The sequence below is a fragment of the Melozone crissalis genome, unplaced genomic scaffold (genome assembly GCF_028551555.1).
Source record: "Melozone crissalis strain CALT ecotype California unplaced genomic scaffold, PUWL_Pcris_2 ptg000006l_1, whole genome shotgun sequence".
NCBI classification, from domain to species: Eukaryota; Metazoa; Chordata; class Aves; order Passeriformes; family Passerellidae; genus Melozone; species Melozone crissalis.
Genome location: NW_026535784.1, coordinates 43,837,065 through 43,857,943, shown reverse-complemented (window position 1 = coordinate 43,857,943; position 20,879 = coordinate 43,837,065). Strand labels below are relative to the sequence as shown.

At 45.5% G+C, this 20,879-nt stretch overlaps 1 protein-coding gene across 2 annotated transcripts; it reads left to right on the top strand.

The window, feature by feature from the left end:
• Window positions 1-547: 547 nt before the first annotated feature.
• Window positions 548-17,191, top strand: REST (RE1 silencing transcription factor). Of its 2 annotated transcripts, none has more exons than XM_054295177.1 (4): window positions 548-584; window positions 1,651-2,561; window positions 8,639-8,722; window positions 11,740-17,191. In XM_054295177.1, exons 2-4 carry the CDS (start codon window positions 1,661-1,663, stop codon window positions 13,434-13,436), a joined length of 2,682 nt encoding a protein of 893 aa, XP_054151152.1. In that variant the 5' UTR covers window positions 548-584; window positions 1,651-1,660; the 3' UTR covers window positions 13,437-17,191. The 2 variants fall into 2 exon arrangements, with proteins under 2 accessions (XP_054151152.1, XP_054151160.1); XM_054295185.1 differs by having other exon boundaries at window positions 562-580.
• Window positions 17,192-20,879: the final 3,688 nt, after the last annotated feature.

Below are 20,879 nucleotides of genomic sequence, written 5' to 3'. Positions count from 1 at the left end.
CCTGGTGCAGCTTAAGGCTCTCCTCTCCTCACTAGTTGCCTGGGGGAAGAAATTGACCCCCATCTGGCACAACCTCCTTTCAGTAGCTTGTAGAGATAAGGTCACCGAGCCTTCTTCTCACCAGGTTAAACACCCAGTTCTCTCAGCTGCTCCTCACTAGACCAGTGCTCCAAACCCTCCACCAGCTTCGCTGCCCTTCTCTGGACTCGCCTCGTGAAGGCGATGCCGTGGGCACCGCCTCGCAGCTGGTCAGATCAGCGTTATCATCCCTGACCGGGACAAAGGAACTCACGGCAGCGGGGCCGGGCACGGACAGCTCTGCCCCTGCCTGGGCACGACCCCTCTCCTCGGCCGGGTGCCCCTTCTCCCTCGCCCTCCGCCCGCCCGGTGCCCCCGCCGCTGCCGGATGACCCCGCTGGGCCCGGCCCCTCCTGCCGGGGGCGGGCGGGGCGGCGCCGCCGCTGCGCGCTGTGTGCTGGAATGCGGGGGCGCCTCCGCCCGCCGCCGCCGCCAGCAGCGCCTCCCGCCCGCCCCGCCCCGCCCCGCAGCAGCCGCGCGGCCGGGCGGCCCCGCGCCGCCGGTGGGTGAGTGAGTGCGGCGGGGCCCGGCGGGGCCGGGCAGGGGGGGCCGGGAGCCGGGAGCCGGGCGAGAGGCGCTGTCCAGGGCTGATCTGCGGCCGCCGGGCGGGCGGGGGCGGCCGGGCGGGCGGGCCGCGGGGCGATCAGCACCACGGCTAAGGAGCCGCGCCGGCCGCGGGGGCGCTCGCCGGGCCGCGCCGCCGCCGGAAGGCGAAGCCGTCGCCGGCCGGGCCGGGCCGGGCCGGGCGCAGCCGCAGGCCCGGGGCCCAGGAGCAGGCCCGGGGCGCCGCTCGCTCCCCCTCCCGCGGACGGGCATCGGGTGGGCGCGGCCGCTGTGACCTTGCCGGTACCGAGGCGCTTCCTCCGCCCCGCGCCCCCGCACCGGCGCCGCTGCCCTGCCCTGCCCTCCGCGGGGGGAGGAGGAAGCCGGGCGTCCCCACCGGCCGGCGGCAGCGGGCGGGCCGGGGGCGGCGCGGGGAGGGCGCTTTGTGTGGGCAGGCAGAAAATGGCCGCATGCCTGTCAGGCAGGGAGGGAGGGAAGGAGGGAGGGTGGCGGGGGCACGGCCCGGCCCGGCTCCCCCGGCGGATGTGCGCCGGGCCGCGGGGAGGTCGCCGCAGGGCCGGGCCGCCCCCTTTTGTTGGCGGCCTTGGGCCGGCGGGGCCCTTGGGCCGGGCGGCGGCCGGACAGGGGCGCTCGGCGGAGCCCGGCCGCAGCGCTCACCGGCTGGCCCTGCACCCCCCATCCCCCGGTGTCTGGCGTGGCGGGAGCCGCGGGGCCCGGCCCGGGTCACTCACCTGAGCCGAGCCCCGCCTGGGCCCTGGGACCCCGCTGTCAGCGCCTCCCACCCGGCCTCCACACAGTGGGATCCTGCGCCGCTCGTAGGGAAGAGCCCAACCACCCCTTGGGCAAAGAACGAGACCCCCAGCTCCGGGTTCTGCTTCCCGCTGCCCCAGCACCTCAGCAGAGAGCTTTAGTTTTTTGATGTTCCCTGGAGGGCTGCTTCGACGGTGCACAGCAGAGGAGACTTTTCCACACTCCGGTGCTTACAGGTGTTCTTTTCTCTTCCGACAGAATTACTGCCATGGCAACTCAAGTGCTGGGACAGTCTGGTGGGAACGGCCTCTTTCCCGGCAGTTCAAATATTGGCATGGCATTGTCCAATGACATGTATGACTTACAGGACCTTTCTAAAGCTGAGCTGGCAGCTCCTCAGCTCATTATGTTGGCAAATGTGGCCTTGACGGGAGAAGTTAGTGGCAACTGCTGTGATTACCTGGTTGGAGAAGAGAGACAAATGGCAGAACTGACAACGGTGGGGGACAGCAACTTTTCAGATAGTGATGGAGAGGGTATGGAAGATACCCAGACTGCAGAGAGTGACCGTGAGGCACCTGAAAATGTGGAATTAAGCTCCCTTGAGGTTCCTAGTGTGGAAACTCAAGGTCCAGCTGCTTGTTCCCCTGCTAAGACTCCCAGTGTGGACAAAGATGCCTCATTGGAAGCACCGGGTACTCCAGAAAGCACAGAGGACAAGTGTAAGAGCTTGAAGAGCAAACCATTTCGTTGTAAGCCTTGCCAGTATGAGGCAGAGTCTGAAGAGGAGTTTGTGCATCATATCAGGGTTCACAGTGCTAAGAAGTTCTTCGTGGAAGAAAATGCAGAAAAGCAAGCACAGGTGAAGGAGTCTGATTCCTGCACTGCAGAAGAGGTGGATTTCTCTAAGGGCCCAATCCGTTGTGATCGCTGTGGCTATAACACTAACAGATATGATCACTACCTGGCTCACTTGAAGCACCACAACAAAGCAGGGGAAAATGAGAGAGTCTACAAGTGTACCATATGCACATACACTACTGTCAGTGAATATCACTGGAAAAAACACCTAAGAAATCATTTTCCCAGGAAAGTGTATACCTGCTCAGAGTGCTCTTATTTTTCAGACAGGAAGAACAATTATATTCAACATATTCGAACTCACACAGGTAAGGTTTTAATCTTTTTTTGACTGAAGTGCAGTAAGACTACTGAGAATATGTGATAAATGAAGGAAGCAGAGTCTTTTTGCAAAGTTTGTTCTATCTGATAAAGCTTTGTGCTCTCTTCTTTGGTGCTACCAGGTTATAGCCTAGTGGAATTTGCTTTGAGCTCCAGACTGTAGTCCTAGAGGGCTGAGGAAATGTTAGGTGCCCAAGAGGAGATGAAGGGCATTCTGTTTAGTAATTTTAAGCCAATTTTTTGAAGAAGGCATGACAAAGTGTACCTGTGATAATTGTCAGAGTCCACAACACCGAAACCTGATGTAGTCTAAAACCAAAACAAGCAGATTGACAAAAGGTGCCTGAATCCCATAGGTAGTTTTGAAAATGGTTCCTTTAGACTGAGCTGAAACTTGACTACAATGTAATTACAGAGAAGAGCGAGCTGATATATGCATGCAGAGGAGTTCTCCAGCATCCACTAAGTCAGAATAAGAGTTGAACAGTGAATTAATTCCTTTTAATGCTCAGAGGCTTCGTTTTTTCTAGGCCCTGCATCATTGCAGCAGCCAGAAGTAAACACACACTTCTGTTACCCTATAGGAAGCCTTTCAGGGGGTCTGGCCTGATTTCCTGACTTCTCCTACCTTTGGTTTGTAATTGGAAGAGACAGTGTGAGGCCCCTTTTTTCCCTGGTGTGTGGCAAGTGGAGGCAGAGGACTGCAGGGACCACAGGTGCCTTGGGAAATACCTTGCTTTTCGTCAGAGAGCCTCACCGCCCTCGCACACGGGGAATTCTGACCAGCCAAAACTCCTTTTGAGGGGGTTATCGCAGCCATCTCACCTCTCTGGGCCATGGGGTACAGTTACTTGGCCTCCTGGTCCCTTTTGTGAAAGTGAGAGGGCAATTCAGCGCTTCCCTGCTGCTTCTTAGAAGCTTTTATTTCCACTGTGTCCGGGCTTTTCTGTGGAGAGGGCTCACTTGCTAACCATCTCCTGGCGTGCTCACCTGACTTGGTTCCCCTTTACTGTAGACTGTGCTGGCTGAGCAAAACACTGGGGAATTTCTCCTTTAAAGTCGTGTTTTGTCACAGCAGTGGCATGAATGGTTTGGAGGTTTCAGTTCAGTTGTCTGCAGCTGTCTGGAAGGGGTGGGCACTCTGGAGGCCTCGGGGCTGGGCTTGAGCTGAAGTGTGCAGGAGTTTGTGTTTGTCAGCTCGCTTTAGTGTCTGCTTTGTTGGGGCTGGTAGGGTCTGCTGGGAATTTTAGTACTTTATTCTTTCCCAAAAATAGCTGCGTGCTGTTGTTCTGTGGATACCATCAATTTCAAACTCAGTCCTGTCTAAATATATTTTTCCTAAACAAGTAAACAAAGTTTATTGTGAGAGTTATTAGGAAAATGGTGTTGTTTATCCTCCAGTTCATTTCTTTGTGTGTTTTGTAGGAGTTAACAGGAAAGAGACCAGGTAAAAATGGCAAAATAGTAGGAGAAAACATAAATGAATCTTGTGGGGAAGTCATGGCCACATGTGAGCCAGTGCTTTGATTCTTGTCTAGTTTACATTTGCCTCAACTTTAAATTAATCTCTACTTATGTTTGCAGATGACATTAGGTCCCCCTTTCCGACTTCTGAAAGCACTTGTTGACTTTTACAGGAACTACCATGTTTGCTGAGGAAGTGCTCTGTTATCACTGCATTTGACCAATTTACCAATGAACTGTACTAAAACTTTTTAAAAAATCAAGTGTGTCCAGATCCGATTTTTTTCCTTTGAAGACAGTTGTGCAGTCAGGGTCTCTGGTTCTTTTAATTACTGTAATTAAGCTGGAATCAGTGATTATGATTTCAGCATGTTTTAGTGTACCCTTGTAGGTGTTTCTTTGCTACTTCATATCTACATAGTTAAGTTCTTTCAGGCAGTTCTTGCTTGATTAAAAACTTCCAAATATGTTAGTAGAATGATTTAGGAATGTGCCTTGCTTCCAGTAACATTGGTTTTGTGGAGGAGAGTGTTAAAGCTAGAGTATTAGAAGAATGAATAAGCTCCTGGCAGGTATATTTTATACACCAAGCTAAAAGTCTTTGCCAATACTAATGTGTATTGCCTTAAAGAACTCAAACAAAACCAGAACGCAGAAAAAATCCCCCCATACAACCCTCACCCAAAAAAACCCTGAAAAAACACCCACAGCTATTTTATAGTCAAAGGTATTTGCAGACTGTTTACATAACAGTACTGAATTTAGTAAAAACTGTCTGAATGATACTAAAATAGCTTTGGATTGTAGTTTTCATTTAAAACTAAAAAAAAAAAAAAATTGTTGGGAAAAATAAATGGGTTACATCCATCCATCATTTTCTTCCTACTCTATAGGTTCAGGATATTAAAGAAGAAAGTTGGAATTGTTTGTTTCTTTGGTTTCCTGATTGCTAATAGGTTAAATAATTTTGGATACATGCTTTTCTTTTTCTCCTGTTTTTTTGTTCCTCATCAGACTTTTTTGTGGGGGAAATGCCTCTTTGCAGTTAATTTGATTCTGCTGTGTTAGAGCCATACAATTTTCTGAAACACTGACTGTACAGAGTGGAGTTTCACAGGATACATGTGCTGCTGCTGGAGAAGGGCAGTCTCAGTTTTCTACCTATATCCTGGGACTAGTTGATTCCACTCACTAAAATGGAGTAAAGGAGTAAAAATACTCCTTTCCTCTTCCCCAGGTTGGTTTTCTGCTGGTTAGTGAACTTAGTTGCCTTACTAATGACACATGCAAATACCAGAGCATGTGGCTGGGAGCAGGGAAGGGGGCTGCACGCTAGCACCTTGCATGATTGGGAAAAATACCAATCCTTGGAATGTTTGGGGACCACAGGAAGACAGGCAGAGGTTATCTGCCTGCCTGTTGTTGCTTTCATTCATGTTGAAAAGCAGCTGTCCCAGAACCTGCCCTGTGCTGAGGATACCCTGCAGGATACCCAGTGCTTGTGGGACAGGCTGCTGACAAATGTTGGCACCTTGGGCAGAGGGTGCCAGAAGGACCCCACAGATGGTCATAGGGTTGTCACCTGGGAAAGCTGCATCTGGAGGGGCCTGTCTGCTGCCCAGGAGTGGCTGGCTGGAGGTGTTCAGGACAATCTGTTCCTCTGCTGCTTGGGCAGAAAGGACTCTTTGTGTCAGGGGCAGAGCTACCTGGGCTCGTTTGTGCTCGTTAGACCTTTTATACCAAGTTTTGACTTGATTTACCTGCTGATTCTGGAGCCGTACTACGGGCAAGACAGTGCAGCATTGTTCTCTTTCTTTTTTCTTTATTTTGCTTGTTAGAAGAAATTTCTAGAAAACTTCATTGAAAATAATCTGAAGGGCTATATAACTAAGACATCTGCTTCAGTCAGTCACAGTGTTCTGTGCCTAGTTTTGGACTGGTTTTGGTTTGGTTTGTGGTTGGTTTTTTGGGGTTTTTTTTGTTTGTTTGTTTTGTTTTTTAATTTAAATTTTGGTTGTGAGAGGGGATCTTTCTTGCTTGCCACTCTGTTTGAAGTTTGATGGAAGCAGATTTGTTTCCAGCAGATGGGACTTCTAATGGCATTATAAAAAAAGGCTTTGTCAAGAGGTTTTTGAGGAATGCCTTTGGTGCAGGTAGCTCAGTGTGCAAGCTGCAGTTCGAGATCAGGTTTTGCTCAGGGTGAGGGCACAGAGAGGCCATGGTTTGCCAGCCTTGTGCCGATGGTGCCAGCCAGGTGGATGGACACTGAGAGACACAGCAGGAGCCATGAACTGCCAACTTTTTGGATAACAAAGCAGATGAAGACTGGGGAGGCCAGCAAGGTCAACATGGAGAAGCTCAGCAGCAGGAACAGAAGACTGGGGAGGAAGAGTGAGATTTGTGTGCAGGTAGATTGTGAGGGTATAAAAGTGCAGGGGTTCCACTCTTGGGTCCTTTTTGGAGGCAACAGTTCCAGGTGTTTCTGTGTTACTGTGCCATGAGTAAATGGCTTTATGGAATGGGACATCTCAGACTGCTGTGGGAAACCTGGGGTGAAACTGGTAAGGAAACCCTGTGTGAGTGAGGCGTGCAGAGAATCATGGGGGGCACCTGTTGGGTCACTGGAGCCACCCACCATGAAAGGGCTTCAGTCCCAGCAGTCTGGCCTCGGGAGTGTGACTCTTGAGAGTCTCCTGCATGGTCACACTGGGAACTTTCCTTAACAAGATGGTCTTAAACTTGTATGCTGATGTCAGTGTGCCTGTTCATTTGCATAGAGTTAAGTGCCTCCTTGAGCTTTGGCTAGATTGGGGCTTATTCTCTTAAGTGTCTTCTGGAGAGGTTTTTTTAATGTCTTGTTTGCATATAATGAAACAGCTTGTAAAATTACAATACAAATTCTTTGGGGAATAGTATTTGACAGAACAGCCTGTACAATGCATTTAATTCTCAAGTGGCAATAACACAATTTAAATTAGTTGTGGTCATTATACTTAAATCTAGTATGTTTTGTGGCTGTGCCCTATGTAAAAAAGTCCACGAAAGGAAGCCTGTTTCACATTCCTAATGTTGTAGCTAACTTTACAGATATGAAATTTCAGGTAGTGGGAAGAAGATATGACTGAATATTCCAGGACCTTTGGCCACATATTTTTTAATTGTAAGGAGTAATTTAAGACCAAAACCATCTCTTTGTACCAAAAGGACTACCCCTCCCTTGAACATGACTTAATCTTATTGTGTGTATTGCGCCAATCTCCTACCTTGTTTTAATTGGAAAGGGAGGGGAGTTGTGGTTGTTAGGCTGAATTTACCTTTAAACTGCTGATCTAATCAAGAACGATAGTCTAAATGTTTGATGGAAGGAAGAAATGTGGAATTAATCTGCATTACAAAGGCCACTTCTACTGCTGTTTTGGCACAGGCCAGCAGTGGAGCCTCACATCACACACTGGCAGATGCAGATCTTTGCTGCTGCAGATAGAGCTGTGCCTCTGAAAGTGAACACATACCCTGTGTGCAGGGCTTTTGTGGAGGTCTCTGTGATTTAGAGAGCACCTTGGTTGTAAACCTCATATGTAGCAAATTTATCAAAATGCTGTAGTGTAATTCTGGCTATGAATTGAATAAATACTAGGGCTGAGTAATATCTTTTTCCCTTTTCAGCTTCACTCCTCTCTTCTCTTGTGGATGTCCACCCAAGACTAAAAAGTGTTTGTAGGGAAGACAGTGTGTTAGCAGTTTGGGGCAGACATCCCTGGTGCTTATCCAGACCTGCCTAACATGTTAATTATAAAACTGTCCGCCTTTGTTTGGAGCTTGTCTTCACTTGAAAAAGATTTTCAAGTATCATTGTACTGAAACAATTTTTAGCTACAATTGCGAGCTGACTGTCCTCAGTGGAGATATAATTTATGACTGTTTAGTTTCCATTAGTTCTCCAGAACCAATAACTCTTCAGGCAGGGGGTTTTGAGTCTTTTGAAAGAAACGTTTATGCTGCACTTAAGCTTTTGCTAGCAGCATAATTTCACTGATCAGGGCATCCTGCTTTTCCATGCTGCAAACTATTTTCACTCTGCCAGTAAAACTTTGGAAGCAAAGACCTGCTCTATCTGCACTTGTGTTCTGGTAAATGCAAGTCCATGTGGAATGGATGGTCATATCCCATCTCAATCCAAATTAAATATGGAGGTTTCAGGTAAGATGTTAAGCAAAGCAAGAATGTACCTTGTTTCTTACAGGATCTTTTGTGCATCTTCAGAGTGTTGGAGAAGATGCTGTAGGGAAGTCAGGTCTGGTGGCTTAAGGCTTCCTAAAGTCGTCTGTCCTCATAATCTTTTGGCTGAGGTTACGGTTGACCCCAGGTGGACATTAGGATGTGCCTCTGTCGTATCCTGCCCTTTTACTACCCTCATTCACAAGGCATGACATGTTGCACTGGTCCGGCTCGGGCATTTGCTTCTCACTGTCCCTTTGCTGAGAGATAAGATGCTCTCAAACACAGTGTGAGGATCTGTGCCAGCCTCCCCTGTGTGGCTTGGTAACCAAGTTTGGGAATGTGCTGTGTTTCAGTAACTCCTTTGCTGTTTGTTTTGCAGGGGAGCGCCCCTATCAGTGTGCGATGTGTCCCTACTCCAGCTCTCAGAAGACCCATTTAACCAGGCACATGCGCACCCACTCAGGTTGGTACGGGGGGCAGCAGTGACTGAGGAAAGGGGTGCCTCACAGTATCACAGCATCCTGCAGTCACAGGGCACCTCTGCAGCTCATCTGGGCCAGACTCTGCCTCCAGAAGGGCTGCCTAAAGCAGTCTGCCCAGTTCTGTGGGAGATGCCATCTTAGCCAGTAGGGCCTGGGCTTTAGATCCTTTTTAATTGGAGAAGGTTGTCTTGCTAAAGAATGTTACGTGTCATGAATAAAACTGAAAATGGAAATATATATTCTTTTTTTTACTTTTCAAGATCTATTCTGATATTCATAGGGCTGCTCTAGTAGTCCTAGTAATAAATACAACGTCATGATGATATAGGAACAAATTCTTGTACACTGTCTGCTTCATAGCTGAGTTCAAATCAGTGAAACTGGGAACATTTTGAGCAGCTGAGAATTTACTCTGTGATGCATAGGATTGCATCTCATCCAGGGTTTCTGAGGGAACCCTTAGCTTTTGTTCAGTATGACACAGTGGTGTAAATTAGTGTCTGCTTATGGCAAGGAGGCACAGGAGGAAAAAGCAAACTCAGAGGATGTTTACAAGTGACTCAGTCTTGTGGCACTAAAAGCCAAAGAAGCAACTTTCACTAGCCTTTATTTCCCATTACTGGTTGTGAGCTGTGGTGTTGCAAACATTTGCTCTCATGCTCTTGCAAATCTCTTTTTGAATGAATTAACAGCATTTTTTGAGAGTTGTAACACCACAGACACAAGCATAGTCATCCTTTATGACTCTCATTAGGGAGTTCATATAGGCCTGAGCCTGTGCTTTTGATTTGTTTTTGTAAAATTGAATTGACCAGCCCTAGGTGAATTCTTAATGCTGACAAACAGGAGCTGAAGTCTCCTGAACAAAAATTGTCTCAATTTCAATTGATGAGGCTTTTAATTGAAACCAAGAGACAGGCAGTTTTAACTGTAGTAGAGAGGGGCTTGGGTCCACTAAAAATAGCCAGCTTTAAAATGACATGTCAGTATTTTGGTGTGAGAATTTTGTGAATGTAGCATTCTGCTTTCAGAAACAAAAAAATATTTGGTTGAGCCTCTGGTTTGCAAATGAACCACCAAATTTGCAAATGGTTTGGTCAATACCAAACCTGGAGACCATTTCATGAACATGTTGCTCTGCCCTTATTCTGTGCAAGGGTGTCTCAACTCCACAAGAGGTAAGGAGTGGGATCTGCTTGTGGCCCCTGCCTCAGAAGTCTCTGAGGGAAGGCATGACTTTTGCTATCAGGGATCTTGTCTTAATAGCTCTCCTAAACCCTATTGTATGTTTTGTTGCATTGCCCAGGCAGCTGCACCTTTTCTATAGCAATTTCTGGACTCCTGCAGTTGACAGGCTGGCTGTTTAAGGCCCATGGGTGCTGTAGCTTTCTTTCCACATTAGACAGCAAATGGCAGTTGTTTAGAGCCTAATTCACAGCTGGTTTTAGCCATCTTGGTACATATCCTTTTCACTTGCACAGTAAAGCCCCAGGATTTAGTAGAGGCCATGGACACAAGCTCTTCACATGCTATCTTTGAGTTACCCAGTTGCAGCTGCCTCTGACCACTGTGCACTTAGAACAGCTTGTTCATGTGTATGTAAGAGAGGCTGTACTTGTCCTCCCACAGTGCAGCACAGAACTGTTCTTTGAAGTGTTGGTGATAAAGGCTCTGTACTTGGAGGAAGGATGAGCAATAAACACATCAAGCTTAAACTTGTAGAAAATGTCACCAGGAAGTGGGAAGAAAAAAGAAGGAAGTAAAGTGGTGAGGGAGGGAATCAAAGTAGCTCTTCTTTAAATAATAAATAGATGCTGCAGACAGGCATGAGACAATCTGGATTCTTAAACAATTGTCCCCCTGGTTTCTGCCAGGGAGGCAGCACAGCCTTTTCTAGAGTTCGTGAGGGTGTTGCAGATCTTGTGGTTAATACACAAACAGGCACCACATCTTCAGTGCAGGCTGGCTGGTCTCCTGAGTCATGCCACAGAGCATGCTTGAGTATGGGCAGTGGCTTGGAGGGGTGGGAGAAGCACCTATTGTATCATGAGCACAAGGGACTGGAGTGGATTTTCAGCATACTGAAGAAGTAGCATGCATTAGTGCTGCAGATCAGTTTTGAGATGCTGGTTCAGAGCTCAGGAGCATCCCAAATTCCTCAGCTAAATTTGCACTTACACAGATGTTCCCAAAGTATTTCTGGACTTGGGTTGTTGCACTAGAAGTGTTCTTCCTATTTGCTTTGATGTGTAAGGGGAAAGCTACTTCTGCTGCAGTGGCATGCATTAAGCAGAACATTTCAGGAACACTTCTATAGGAGTCATTACACTTCTATAAATGCAGATTTTAATAGTAACATGATGGCTGTGGACTGCATTTGGTTGCCTTGCCAAGAGTGGCCTGCAGCCAGAGCACTATGTGTTTGAGGCACCAAAACAGTGAACAGAATTTTTTCAGAGGTAAAGATCATCTGGACACCCCTTTTGTGTTCTTAGGTTTTGCTAGCTTCTTTTCCCTCATTTCCTTTTCAATGCAAACATGAAGTATGCTAAATCTGTATAAAGTTGGACTTTTTTGAAACGTTTGTGTGAAACCGCTATTCATCAAATGTTGCATTTCCATTTTTCTACAATGCATTCAATGGACCAGTTGGGTATGGATTCCATTTGCTAATATTACTGTAGAGAGATCTCTGCCGGTATGTATGCCTAGCCAGAACCTGTGACGTTGTTACTGCTTGTTTGGTTTTGGATCCCCTTCCTCCCAGCCCTCACTCCTTCTCTCTTTTTTTTTGTATTTTGTTCTTAGTGTCTTGTGAATGTGTTTGTGACTCGTGGATTTCTTATGTTGACTTTGCTTAATTTTAAAGGCGCATGGATATTTTTTTTTTTATCCTTTAAAGTTTCATATTTCTATATCTATATTAGTGGGAAGTAAGTGTCCCACAACCACCATGCTTAATAATCACCATCATTCCCTTCCATCCTTCCTCCCTCAGGTGAGAAGCCATTCAAATGTGACCAGTGCAGCTACGTGGCCTCAAACCAGCACGAGGTGACTCGTCACGCGCGGCAGGTGCACAACGGGCCGAAGCCTCTGATCTGCCCGCACTGTAACTACAAAACCGCTGACCGCAGCAACTTCAAAAAGCACGTGGAGCTCCACATCAACCCGCGCCAGTTCCTCTGCCCTGTCTGTGACTACGCAGCGTCTAAAAAATGCAACCTGCAGTATCACATCAAGTCCAGGCATCCCGATTGTTCTGACATCACCATGGATGTCTCGAAGGTGAAGCTACGGACTAAAAAGAGCGAAGCTGACTTTTCTGAGAGCGGTAATGACAAAGTGGAGAAGGAACCGACAAAAGGGGATTCAGCTGCAAAGAAAACGGAGAAAATTGTGAAGGTGGAGAAAAAAGATAATTCGGCAAAGGAAAAGAAGTCAGCGAGCAATGTTTCTGCAGGCCAGGTGACAACCAGAAGTCGGAAATCGGCTTCAGAAAACAAGGAGGTGGATATTAAAACTGAGAAAAGTACTGAGAAAACATGTAAAACAAAGAAGGTCAAAAGAAAGGCAGAGACTGAGGCAACTTCCTCAAAACAAGAGCCTGCAAATGATACCTCAGTAGTAACAAAAAAGAAAAAGAAAGTGGAAGCTAAACCCAGAGACTGCCAGGAAGCTCAGAAAAGTGATGTTGCACCAGAGGAAGAGCCTAAAAAGCAAAATTCTTGCCTCAAGAAAAACAGAAAAAAGAAAGCTCTGAAAATTAAGCACAGTAAAAAAAGCAGCAAACCTGATCAGGAGAAGATTGAAGAAGAGGAGATGCCAGATGAGTATCCTGTCACAAAAGAAGATGGAGGCGTGAAGCTGGACACTGAGGGCAGTGACCAGAAGGAGCAGGATCCCACTGACACAGTGGCATTAAACAACAACAGCGTTCATGTTCTCAGCGGGGAGAGCACTGATCCCAAAGGAAACTGCATCCAGGATCCAGGGCAGCTTTGTCTGCCAGCTCAGGATGCAAACACTGAAGGTGAGGTAGAGGACCAAGAAATGCCTGCGGCAGTAGGAGAGAGTGAAGACACCGGTGGTGCAAAAGAGGAGGAGAGACAGGCGGACAAAGGGGAAGACGCTTGCTCTGAGGAATCTTCCCATGCAGCGTCTTCTGAAAAAAGCGTGGATGTAGTCATGGATGTGGTACCAGATCTGGCACCTGAGAAGGAGCCAGAGGAAACTGTGGCAGAAACTGAGACTAACTCCAGCCCGATGGACCTGACCAAGACATGCCTGCCAGCGACAGAGTCCACAGGAGATGCTGTGCCAGCGCCTGTGCCCGCAGCAGGGTGTACGCAAAGCCCTGAAGTGGCTCTGTCCTTACCTCGGGATAGCACAGCCGTGAATGAATCTCAGGAAATGGAGGAGGATGAGGGCATCCACAGCCACGAAGGCAGTGACATCAGTGACAACATATCGGAAGGGAGCGACGACTCGGGGTTAAACGGCGCTCGCTCTGTGCAAGAGGAAACGAGTCCAAAGATGTCACAAGGAGCTCCGGACCCCGCCGTGGCCGGGGAGAACTATGTGTGCATTTTTTGTGACCGCTCATTTAAAAAGGAGGGTGAATACAGCAAGCACCTCAACAGGCACTTAGTTAATGTGTATTATCTTGAGAAGGCAGCAAAAGGGCAGGAGTAGAAATAGCTGTGGTTTGGGGAATCTTCTTTTGTAAGATCTCACACAGCTTATGTAAAAATACTGTAGATTTTTTTTAAGCACGGTTTGCTTTAGTGTCTGCATTGGTTTCTTTTTTGGTTTAGTTTTTTTTTTAAAGTTGAAAATATTTTTGACAACTTTATGTGTCATGGTGAACTCATTAACTATTGGATCTCTTAATTAGAGGAAGCAGGTAGGGTGTATCAGGTTGTGTCCTATAAAGTCACTGTAAGCTTCTAGTCTATTAGCTTTACAGCTCTTTTATAAACTGAGTTTTAGGAACAAGACTGGAGCTAGCAATATACAAGTTGGATGTTTATAGAGCCACTGGCATAAGTTGCTTTTTGTTCTAGCAGCCAACTCTCTTTCTCTCCCTTTTTCCCTTTCCCTTTTTTTATTTTAGTTCTTTTCAATGTATCTTGATGTTCAAAGTGTTAAACTACTTGATGGTTTTTCTACCAGGAAGATAGCTTCTATTACATAAAGAGCACTTTGTAAAAGAAATCAAAGTTGGCTAGTGATGAACATAAATGTTTAAGCTAATTACAATTATGAACGTACATTTCAGGTCCCCTAAGCGTGAATGATGAGCCAAAATTTGAGAGCAGTCCTTCCAACTTTTGATTGGAGAACCTCTGTCTTGATTAATATCTTAATCACTGATCTGTAATTGGCTTTGTTGTGGGGGAGCAAGTTTGTTATTTTTAATTCCTGCTTTTTGTTTTTTGATTGTGCTTTAAAGGCTTAAAATGTTGCACTTGTTTTTGATTTTTACCTATGCAGTTTAATCTTCTAGGAATAGTGCTTGTGCAGTATATGTACACTTTATATATGCATGTTTGGTTTTGTATGTGTAAGTTTTTTTTATTTGGAAACGTTCAGACTTGTTGCTTACAGTGGGACAGTTTTCTGTGGCAGTTTTCTGTGATGCTCCTTACTGCAGATTTTTCTTGTTTTCCTGGGGTGTGATTAACTGTGCGTGAAGTTGCTGAAATTATGAACTGCTTGGCTATGTATTTTTTACTGTGTTTAGAATTGTAGTGTTCTTGAGCAAAACAATACCAATGCAGTTCCAGAACACTTTTACGGGATTTATTCTGTCATGGAAATGCCACTTCTGATACTTTGAATACACATGCAGAGTAATAAATTGTGATTTACAATTTGGGATCACCAGACAGGAAAATAATCTCTCTCAGTGGAAACAGTCTGCAGATTCTGCAAGTTTGGAATTTTTTTTCCCTTCCATTTTCATTTTTGTGGTGGACAGCAGTCAAATTTCATGAGCTTTAAAAAAATGAAATAGTAGCAGTGATATAATCTAACATCTCATACACAAAAAAACCCAGCAAACAAATAAAGATGAATCAACTGGTAAGCAACAAACCTGGCATTTAAAATCTGTAGGAATTTCTGCTCCATATTAATTCAAGTTGCATTTAATAAAACCATCCTGCTTCCATGCAGAGAGAAACAGGCAAGTTACCAGATTGTCATCTCAGGTCTGCATGTCATACGAGGAGTTTTTAATTCTAAACAGATTTAATTTCCAGCACACACAAATGCAAGAGAGATTGCATACCTGACTGCTTGTAGCCAACCAGCGGCAAAATGTAAACAAAACCCAAACCAGCAGTGAAGAAGCAAAACCCTCCCAGTCCCATCTGTGCACTCTTCTGACTGTCACTAGCTGCTTTTCCAGTGGGAGCAGTTAGGGACAGCTCCAAAGAAGCAAATTTGGAGTCAGGTGTTACTTGGGGAGTGGAGTTGAAGAGCTCAGACAGCATTTGTCAGAGCACTTTATTGCAAGTAACTCTCTCTGTGTAAGCTCTGGAATAAACCCCATTCTTCATGGTGTTGTCCCCACAGCATCTTCCCCTCCAAACAAACCCACTGCTGTGAATGAACTGAGAGCAACAATGCTACATTGCTTCTGCTTTTGGGAGAGATTGGTAATAGGAGGCCAAAGATTTGAGAGGGAAGGCATCCCTCATGGCAGACATAAGTTGTATAATGTATAGTGAGTTTCTGTTTGCATAGATAGTGTTCAATCCTTACCTTGGCTGTGACAATCATTGTCAACTCAAGATCAAGTTGCAACTATATTTATGTTAAACATTAAGAAAACAAACCTAGTTGAATTGTTTTCCTAAACTACCAGTTGTAATAGTTTTAGATGTATTTTTTTTCTTCATAATAGTGTTTCTTTATATATAAATGTTGCCACCATTTGTGAGTGATGTGAGCAGATGCTGGGCATTCCAGTGCTGTGTAGAGATTTAAAGCTCCCTTCCTATCCTTGCGAAGAGCCTTTGCCATTTTGTGAGAGACTTCAAGGACTTTAGCTATGTTCAAGTAAACTCATGGACTGGCCTGATAATTTTTTCCTGTTATTTTTTTAATGGAAATGATGCTGTTAACTGACTTTAAAGTTCTCTCTGTGAGACAAAAGCAAAGGTGATTCTCTGAAATACTGTGCTGCACATTTCTGTGAAGTGGTCAAGGTTTCAATGCTTGATCTGACAAGAACTCTTCAAAGACAACAGTTGGCTCCTCTTTGGTGGAGTTTCCTACCTTCCTACAAGATGAGAAACTGAAAATAAATTATTAACATATTAAGAAGAAGAAAAGTTGATTTTTTCTATCTGAGACCCATCAAGAACATCCTGAACTAGCTAATCTTGGTGCAGAACTGTGTTGGAATTCTCTGCAGGGTTTGGGATTATGTTACAGTAAAAAGGCAAGGATGTATGCATTATGTTTATCTCAAATGTTAGGCACTGCTAATATGAGTATTTGAGGGGAGTGTGGGTCATGTAGCCCACCATATATGGTGGTCTTACATTGCTGTCTCCCTTTAAACAACGCCTTTTTTTTTGTTTTTGGTCTTTTTCAATATTGTTAAATTATTTTGTGTTGGTTTTGCCAATGCTAGCATGTTTGTGTTGTTTGGGAATAATACCTGTATTTGTGTTCAACCTCCAATAAGTGGTTGGAAGGATTAGCATGCTGATATACCCCTACACTGCCAGCCCTTGGTTGAGTCATGTGTTTTGGGCTTTTTCTGTATGAATCTATACACTCAAACTAACTGCCCCGAAAAATGGTCCAGAAATGGCTAGCTAGGCACCTAAAATCCATGGTTTGCAATTGATATTTCTGGATTTAGATGATCTAGGCTGGAACTTCAGTCATTTAAAGAAGAATGTTTAACAGCTGACAAGCCAGTTAAGATACAGTAAAGTAATTGATTTCAACTGATTTAATGTAGCTGAAAAGTATTAAATCAAATTCAAGAATTTTCTTGAATGTCAGTTGTGTAGATATGTGGCGTGGATATGATATTAACAGAATCCAAATAGCTAAAGAAATTGTTTTATGTGTACATATATTTTCCCCCCTCTAAAATTACACTAGCTAACAAACTTTTGTAAGCTGGCATGGAAACATGTTTATGATGTTTAGTTGCACCATGTTTGATGCTTTTACAGTGCAATACTTGTATTCTCTGAATTAAACCAAAGGTAATTTTTTTCATGCTCTCTACTGTAGTGCATGACAGTCTTTTCTGCGTTTGTAATAGATGTAAAACGAGCCAGATCATACTTCCTGTTTTTACCTAAATCATGTATAAGAAGCCTTTTGTTCAAAATGTAGTATAAAGTTAAACTAAATTGCATTATATTAACCCTTACAAGTGTATTTTCCTAAGCATAGTTATGATTAAATAAACTTTATTAAAGTACCTTCATCTTCTATCTTCCACTTATTAATGGCTGTGGAAGCCATTTTTAATTAGAGGCAGGAGCAGTGCCAGTGTCATCGACAGAGCTCCTGAAGACCTCAAGCCAGGTGAGCCTGGGGGAGTCAGTACAGAGATGCCAGACTTGACTGCAGACAGGGACAGTGGCTCCAGAAATATGTTCTTTTTCCTTTTCAGCATATTGTTTTAATTTCTCTGCCTGCTTTAGTAAGATCAGGGCACAAGGTGGGGGCTGCACACAAATGGACAAGGTTCAAATGCAATGCTGAACCTGTTTGTGATTTGGAAGGATGGGCCCTATGGGCATGAAGGGCAATATTCTCTGCTACCAGAGAAGAAGTGCAGCTAGATGGAAGCTGTGGAATTTAAATTTGAGTTTCAGAGGTAATGCAGGTGACAGTGGAAAGGTGGGCTTGTGAGCCATGCAGTTGCTACCTAAGCAGCAAAGAGCAGGGTGCAGTGCTGCCACAGGACACGGCCTTGGGGGCTGCAGTGTGGTGGGGCTGGCAGTGCCCAGACAGGGGGCAGGCTTGCCTTGCTGCTCCTCTAGGCTGCCTGTGGGCAGTTCATGGTATGGACAGGGAACGGGAGTGGTGCCTGGGCCCGCCCTCAGGCTGCAAGGGGCATGTAAGAGTGTGGCACAGGGGTGGCAGGGGCTGGGTACCTGGGCGCCTCTTTGCCTGTGCTGAGTTAATGATTTCAAACTGGATCAACAGAGAAGGCCCTGCCCTTTGTACCACCAGCTAGTGCTGCCTCCCACCCTCAGGAAGGTGTTCCTGGGACAAGCTGCCTTATCTGGAGAACCCAAGTGGGTTGGCAACCTGAGAAATCATTTTCCCTAACACCTGCAGTCAGGTCATCCTGATCTTTGACTAGCTCCTTGCAGCCTGGCAAAAAACCTGCTATCTTTTTCCCTGTAGTAAACCAGGATAAAAGCTGCTAGGCTGAAAACATGCTAGGAACCTGCTTTGTGCCAAGTTGTTTTTTAACAGAACCAGGTAGCAAAGCACAAGTGCATGGCTCTGCAGTACCTGCCCCCAAAAGGTGACTTGGCTTGTGTGAGGGATGGCTTCGCTTCCTCATGGCCTGTATGGGGAGACAGCAAGCTCATCTCTTAATTCAGCTGCCTTATTCAGGCTTTGCTAATGCTCTGAAGGAGCTGAAATGCTAAGTTCCTGATTTTGGTTTGGTGGTTGTCTTTTGTTTGTTTTTAAAGCTTAGCCATGCCGACATAAATTGCTTTACCACAGTTCTTGTGTACAAGTGTATATATGTATAATACAAGCTACATGTAGGCAAGGTAGATCTAAAAGGAGAGATCCTTCCCTTGCCCAGGTTGTGTTGTTAACCTTAGGAAACTGAGCTCTCTGCATGTGCCCCTTAGCTGGGAGCACCAGACCTGCAGCAGTGCACTCTGCCTCAGGCCAGGCGGCTGCAGCTGTCCCTTGCCCCAGGGCTGAGCAAAGGAGCCCTCTTGGTCTCCTTTAGCCCTGTAGAGGTCAGAGTGCTCAAGCTGCTGTCATGGGCAGCACAGGCTGTGCTGCAGCTGAGGGACAGGTCAGGTTTATTGCTGGGTTCATTTCCATCAAAAACAGCCAAAGCAGAGTTATGGCAAAACGTTGGAAGGGTAGTGATGGTCCCTTGGTGGGGATGCAGGGACAGGGATGGTGACAGTGCCCTGAGTCATTGCAGAGTGCAGCTGTCAGCTCATATATGGATGCCACTCAGCAACTTAGCTCTTCATGTGAGACCTCTTTGGATAATTTTAATAAAAATTCGACTGTGAGTAGGTGCTTAGTCTCTGGGAACTCAATGTCAACCTCAGTTTTAGCACGGTAGCAGGAAAAATGGAGAGTACCACACTTCTGCTCTCATCCCTTCCTATCTTCTCTGCCCTCAAATTCAAAAGAAAAAATTAAAATCCCCATGAAGTTACCAATAGCCTTTAAGTTCATTTTTAGGTGAATAGCTTCCCTACTCCCCATGGCAAAACTAGAGACATGTTTGTGTTGGTTTTTTTACACAAATCCGCTCTTTCTCTGTTTTAATTCTAGCATCCTGAATTCTTTGTCACAGAATTTTCATTCAAAGGTTTCTATGCCTTTTTTCAAGCATTAGCCAGCAAACCCTGGAAATGCTCTGACAATTCAGGCAAGAATTGCCCCTATTTTACACAACAGTCTATGGAGACAGGCAATGTAATTGAAGTTAAAATAAGAGCTTAGTAACTTACAGAACAGATCCTGAGTGACTCCTATTTGCCACTTCTGATTAAAAAAGCAACCACCAAACCCTGTCTTTTCTAGCAGTGCTGGTCCCTACAAAGTGTGTGCATTCCTGGGCTGCTCCTCCCAGCACCACTCCGGGGGCTGGGGGTCTCCTGTCGGTTCCCTGACATAACCCTTAGCCCCAGGCAAGCTTTCTTGTCCCAGCATGAACTTGCAGGGTCTGTTTCCTTCCCTGGCAAGGGCTGAACTCCAGTGAAATGCTCCTGGGCTGGCTGGAGCTAAGCAAACCTCTATCTAGGGGTTGTACCTTGCTCTGCACTCCATGGGTGTGACCCAACTCCTGCCTGGGAGCTGAGGGCACAAGATGACCTCATTTGGAAACAGATACCTCTCTCTGCAGCCAGCTCTCTTCAGGAAAAGTCCCCTGTTTTATCCTTGGGTCTCTGCAACCTGATGATCTTCTGCCTTTCCTATGGTCTTTAGTGTGTCTCTCACTGCTATTACTGCAGTGATGTGGCACTAGAGATCACCAAAACTCAGATCGCTGCTTAAGAAGAAGGAGCACAGAGGAAAGGAAATGTTTTCTTTTCAAAGTAATCTTGTTTTCACCTCCAATATCTGCCAGTGGATGAAAACAATGGGAGAAAAATTTCTGGTCAGTCTCAACACTTAGTTTCAACTCTGAGCCTGTCATGCAGTGGCAGTTCTGCAGTATCTTATAAAGAAAAAATATTTTTAAACTACCACTGTCTTTCAATTCCTCTAGAATTTTTTTGCCTGATTTTGATATTATAGACCCTAAAATGATCTTTGGATACCTTGATTAATTTTCCTCTAAAGGAAAAAAATATAACAGACTGAAAAAAGGGGACAAAGTCACAAAACCATCTCCTCCTGACAATGGGCAGCAAGAAAGAAAAGATGTGCCCAGCTTTGTGGGTGATACCAGTCCTCTGAGGGCTGAGCACTGCACTGTTTCCCTTCTGGTTTGTGCCAGTATGGAAGCAGAAGAGCAGGCAGGAAAGGCAAGGGACCACTTCAGCAGGGAGGAGAGAAAGCCTGGTGTCACCATGATATTTTCTGAAAAGTCCTTTTTGCCCAGGAGTTTCTCCTGGGAAGCTGAGAGGCCTCAGAAAAGAATGAAAACAATAATTGTCTGATTGCTTGGGAATGTGGTCTGGACATCATTTAGCAACAGGTGCATCTTTGATTGGTTCTGTGTGAATTGTTTTTAATTAATGACCAATCACCATCAGCTTTGTCAGACTCTGAGGAGTCATGCTTGAGCTTTCATTATTATTCTTGTGAAGCCTTCTGATGTATCCTCTCTATTTCTATAGTATAGTTTTAGTATAGCAATATAATACAATATAATATAATATAATATAATATAATATAATATAATATAATATAAATCAGCCTTCTGAGTACATG

Coding starts and splice junctions, on each gene's coding strand:
- REST (XM_054295177.1), top strand. CDS start 1,661: ATGGCAACTCAAGTGCTGGGACAGTCTGGTGGGAACGGCCTCTTTCCC. Junction 2,562..8,638: donor ACATATTCGAACTCACACAG/GTAAGGTTTTAA, acceptor TTTGTTTTGCAG/GGGAGCGCCCCTATCAGTGT. Junction 8,723..11,739: donor GCACATGCGCACCCACTCAG/GTTGGTACGGGG, acceptor TTCCTCCCTCAG/GTGAGAAGCCATTCAAATGT.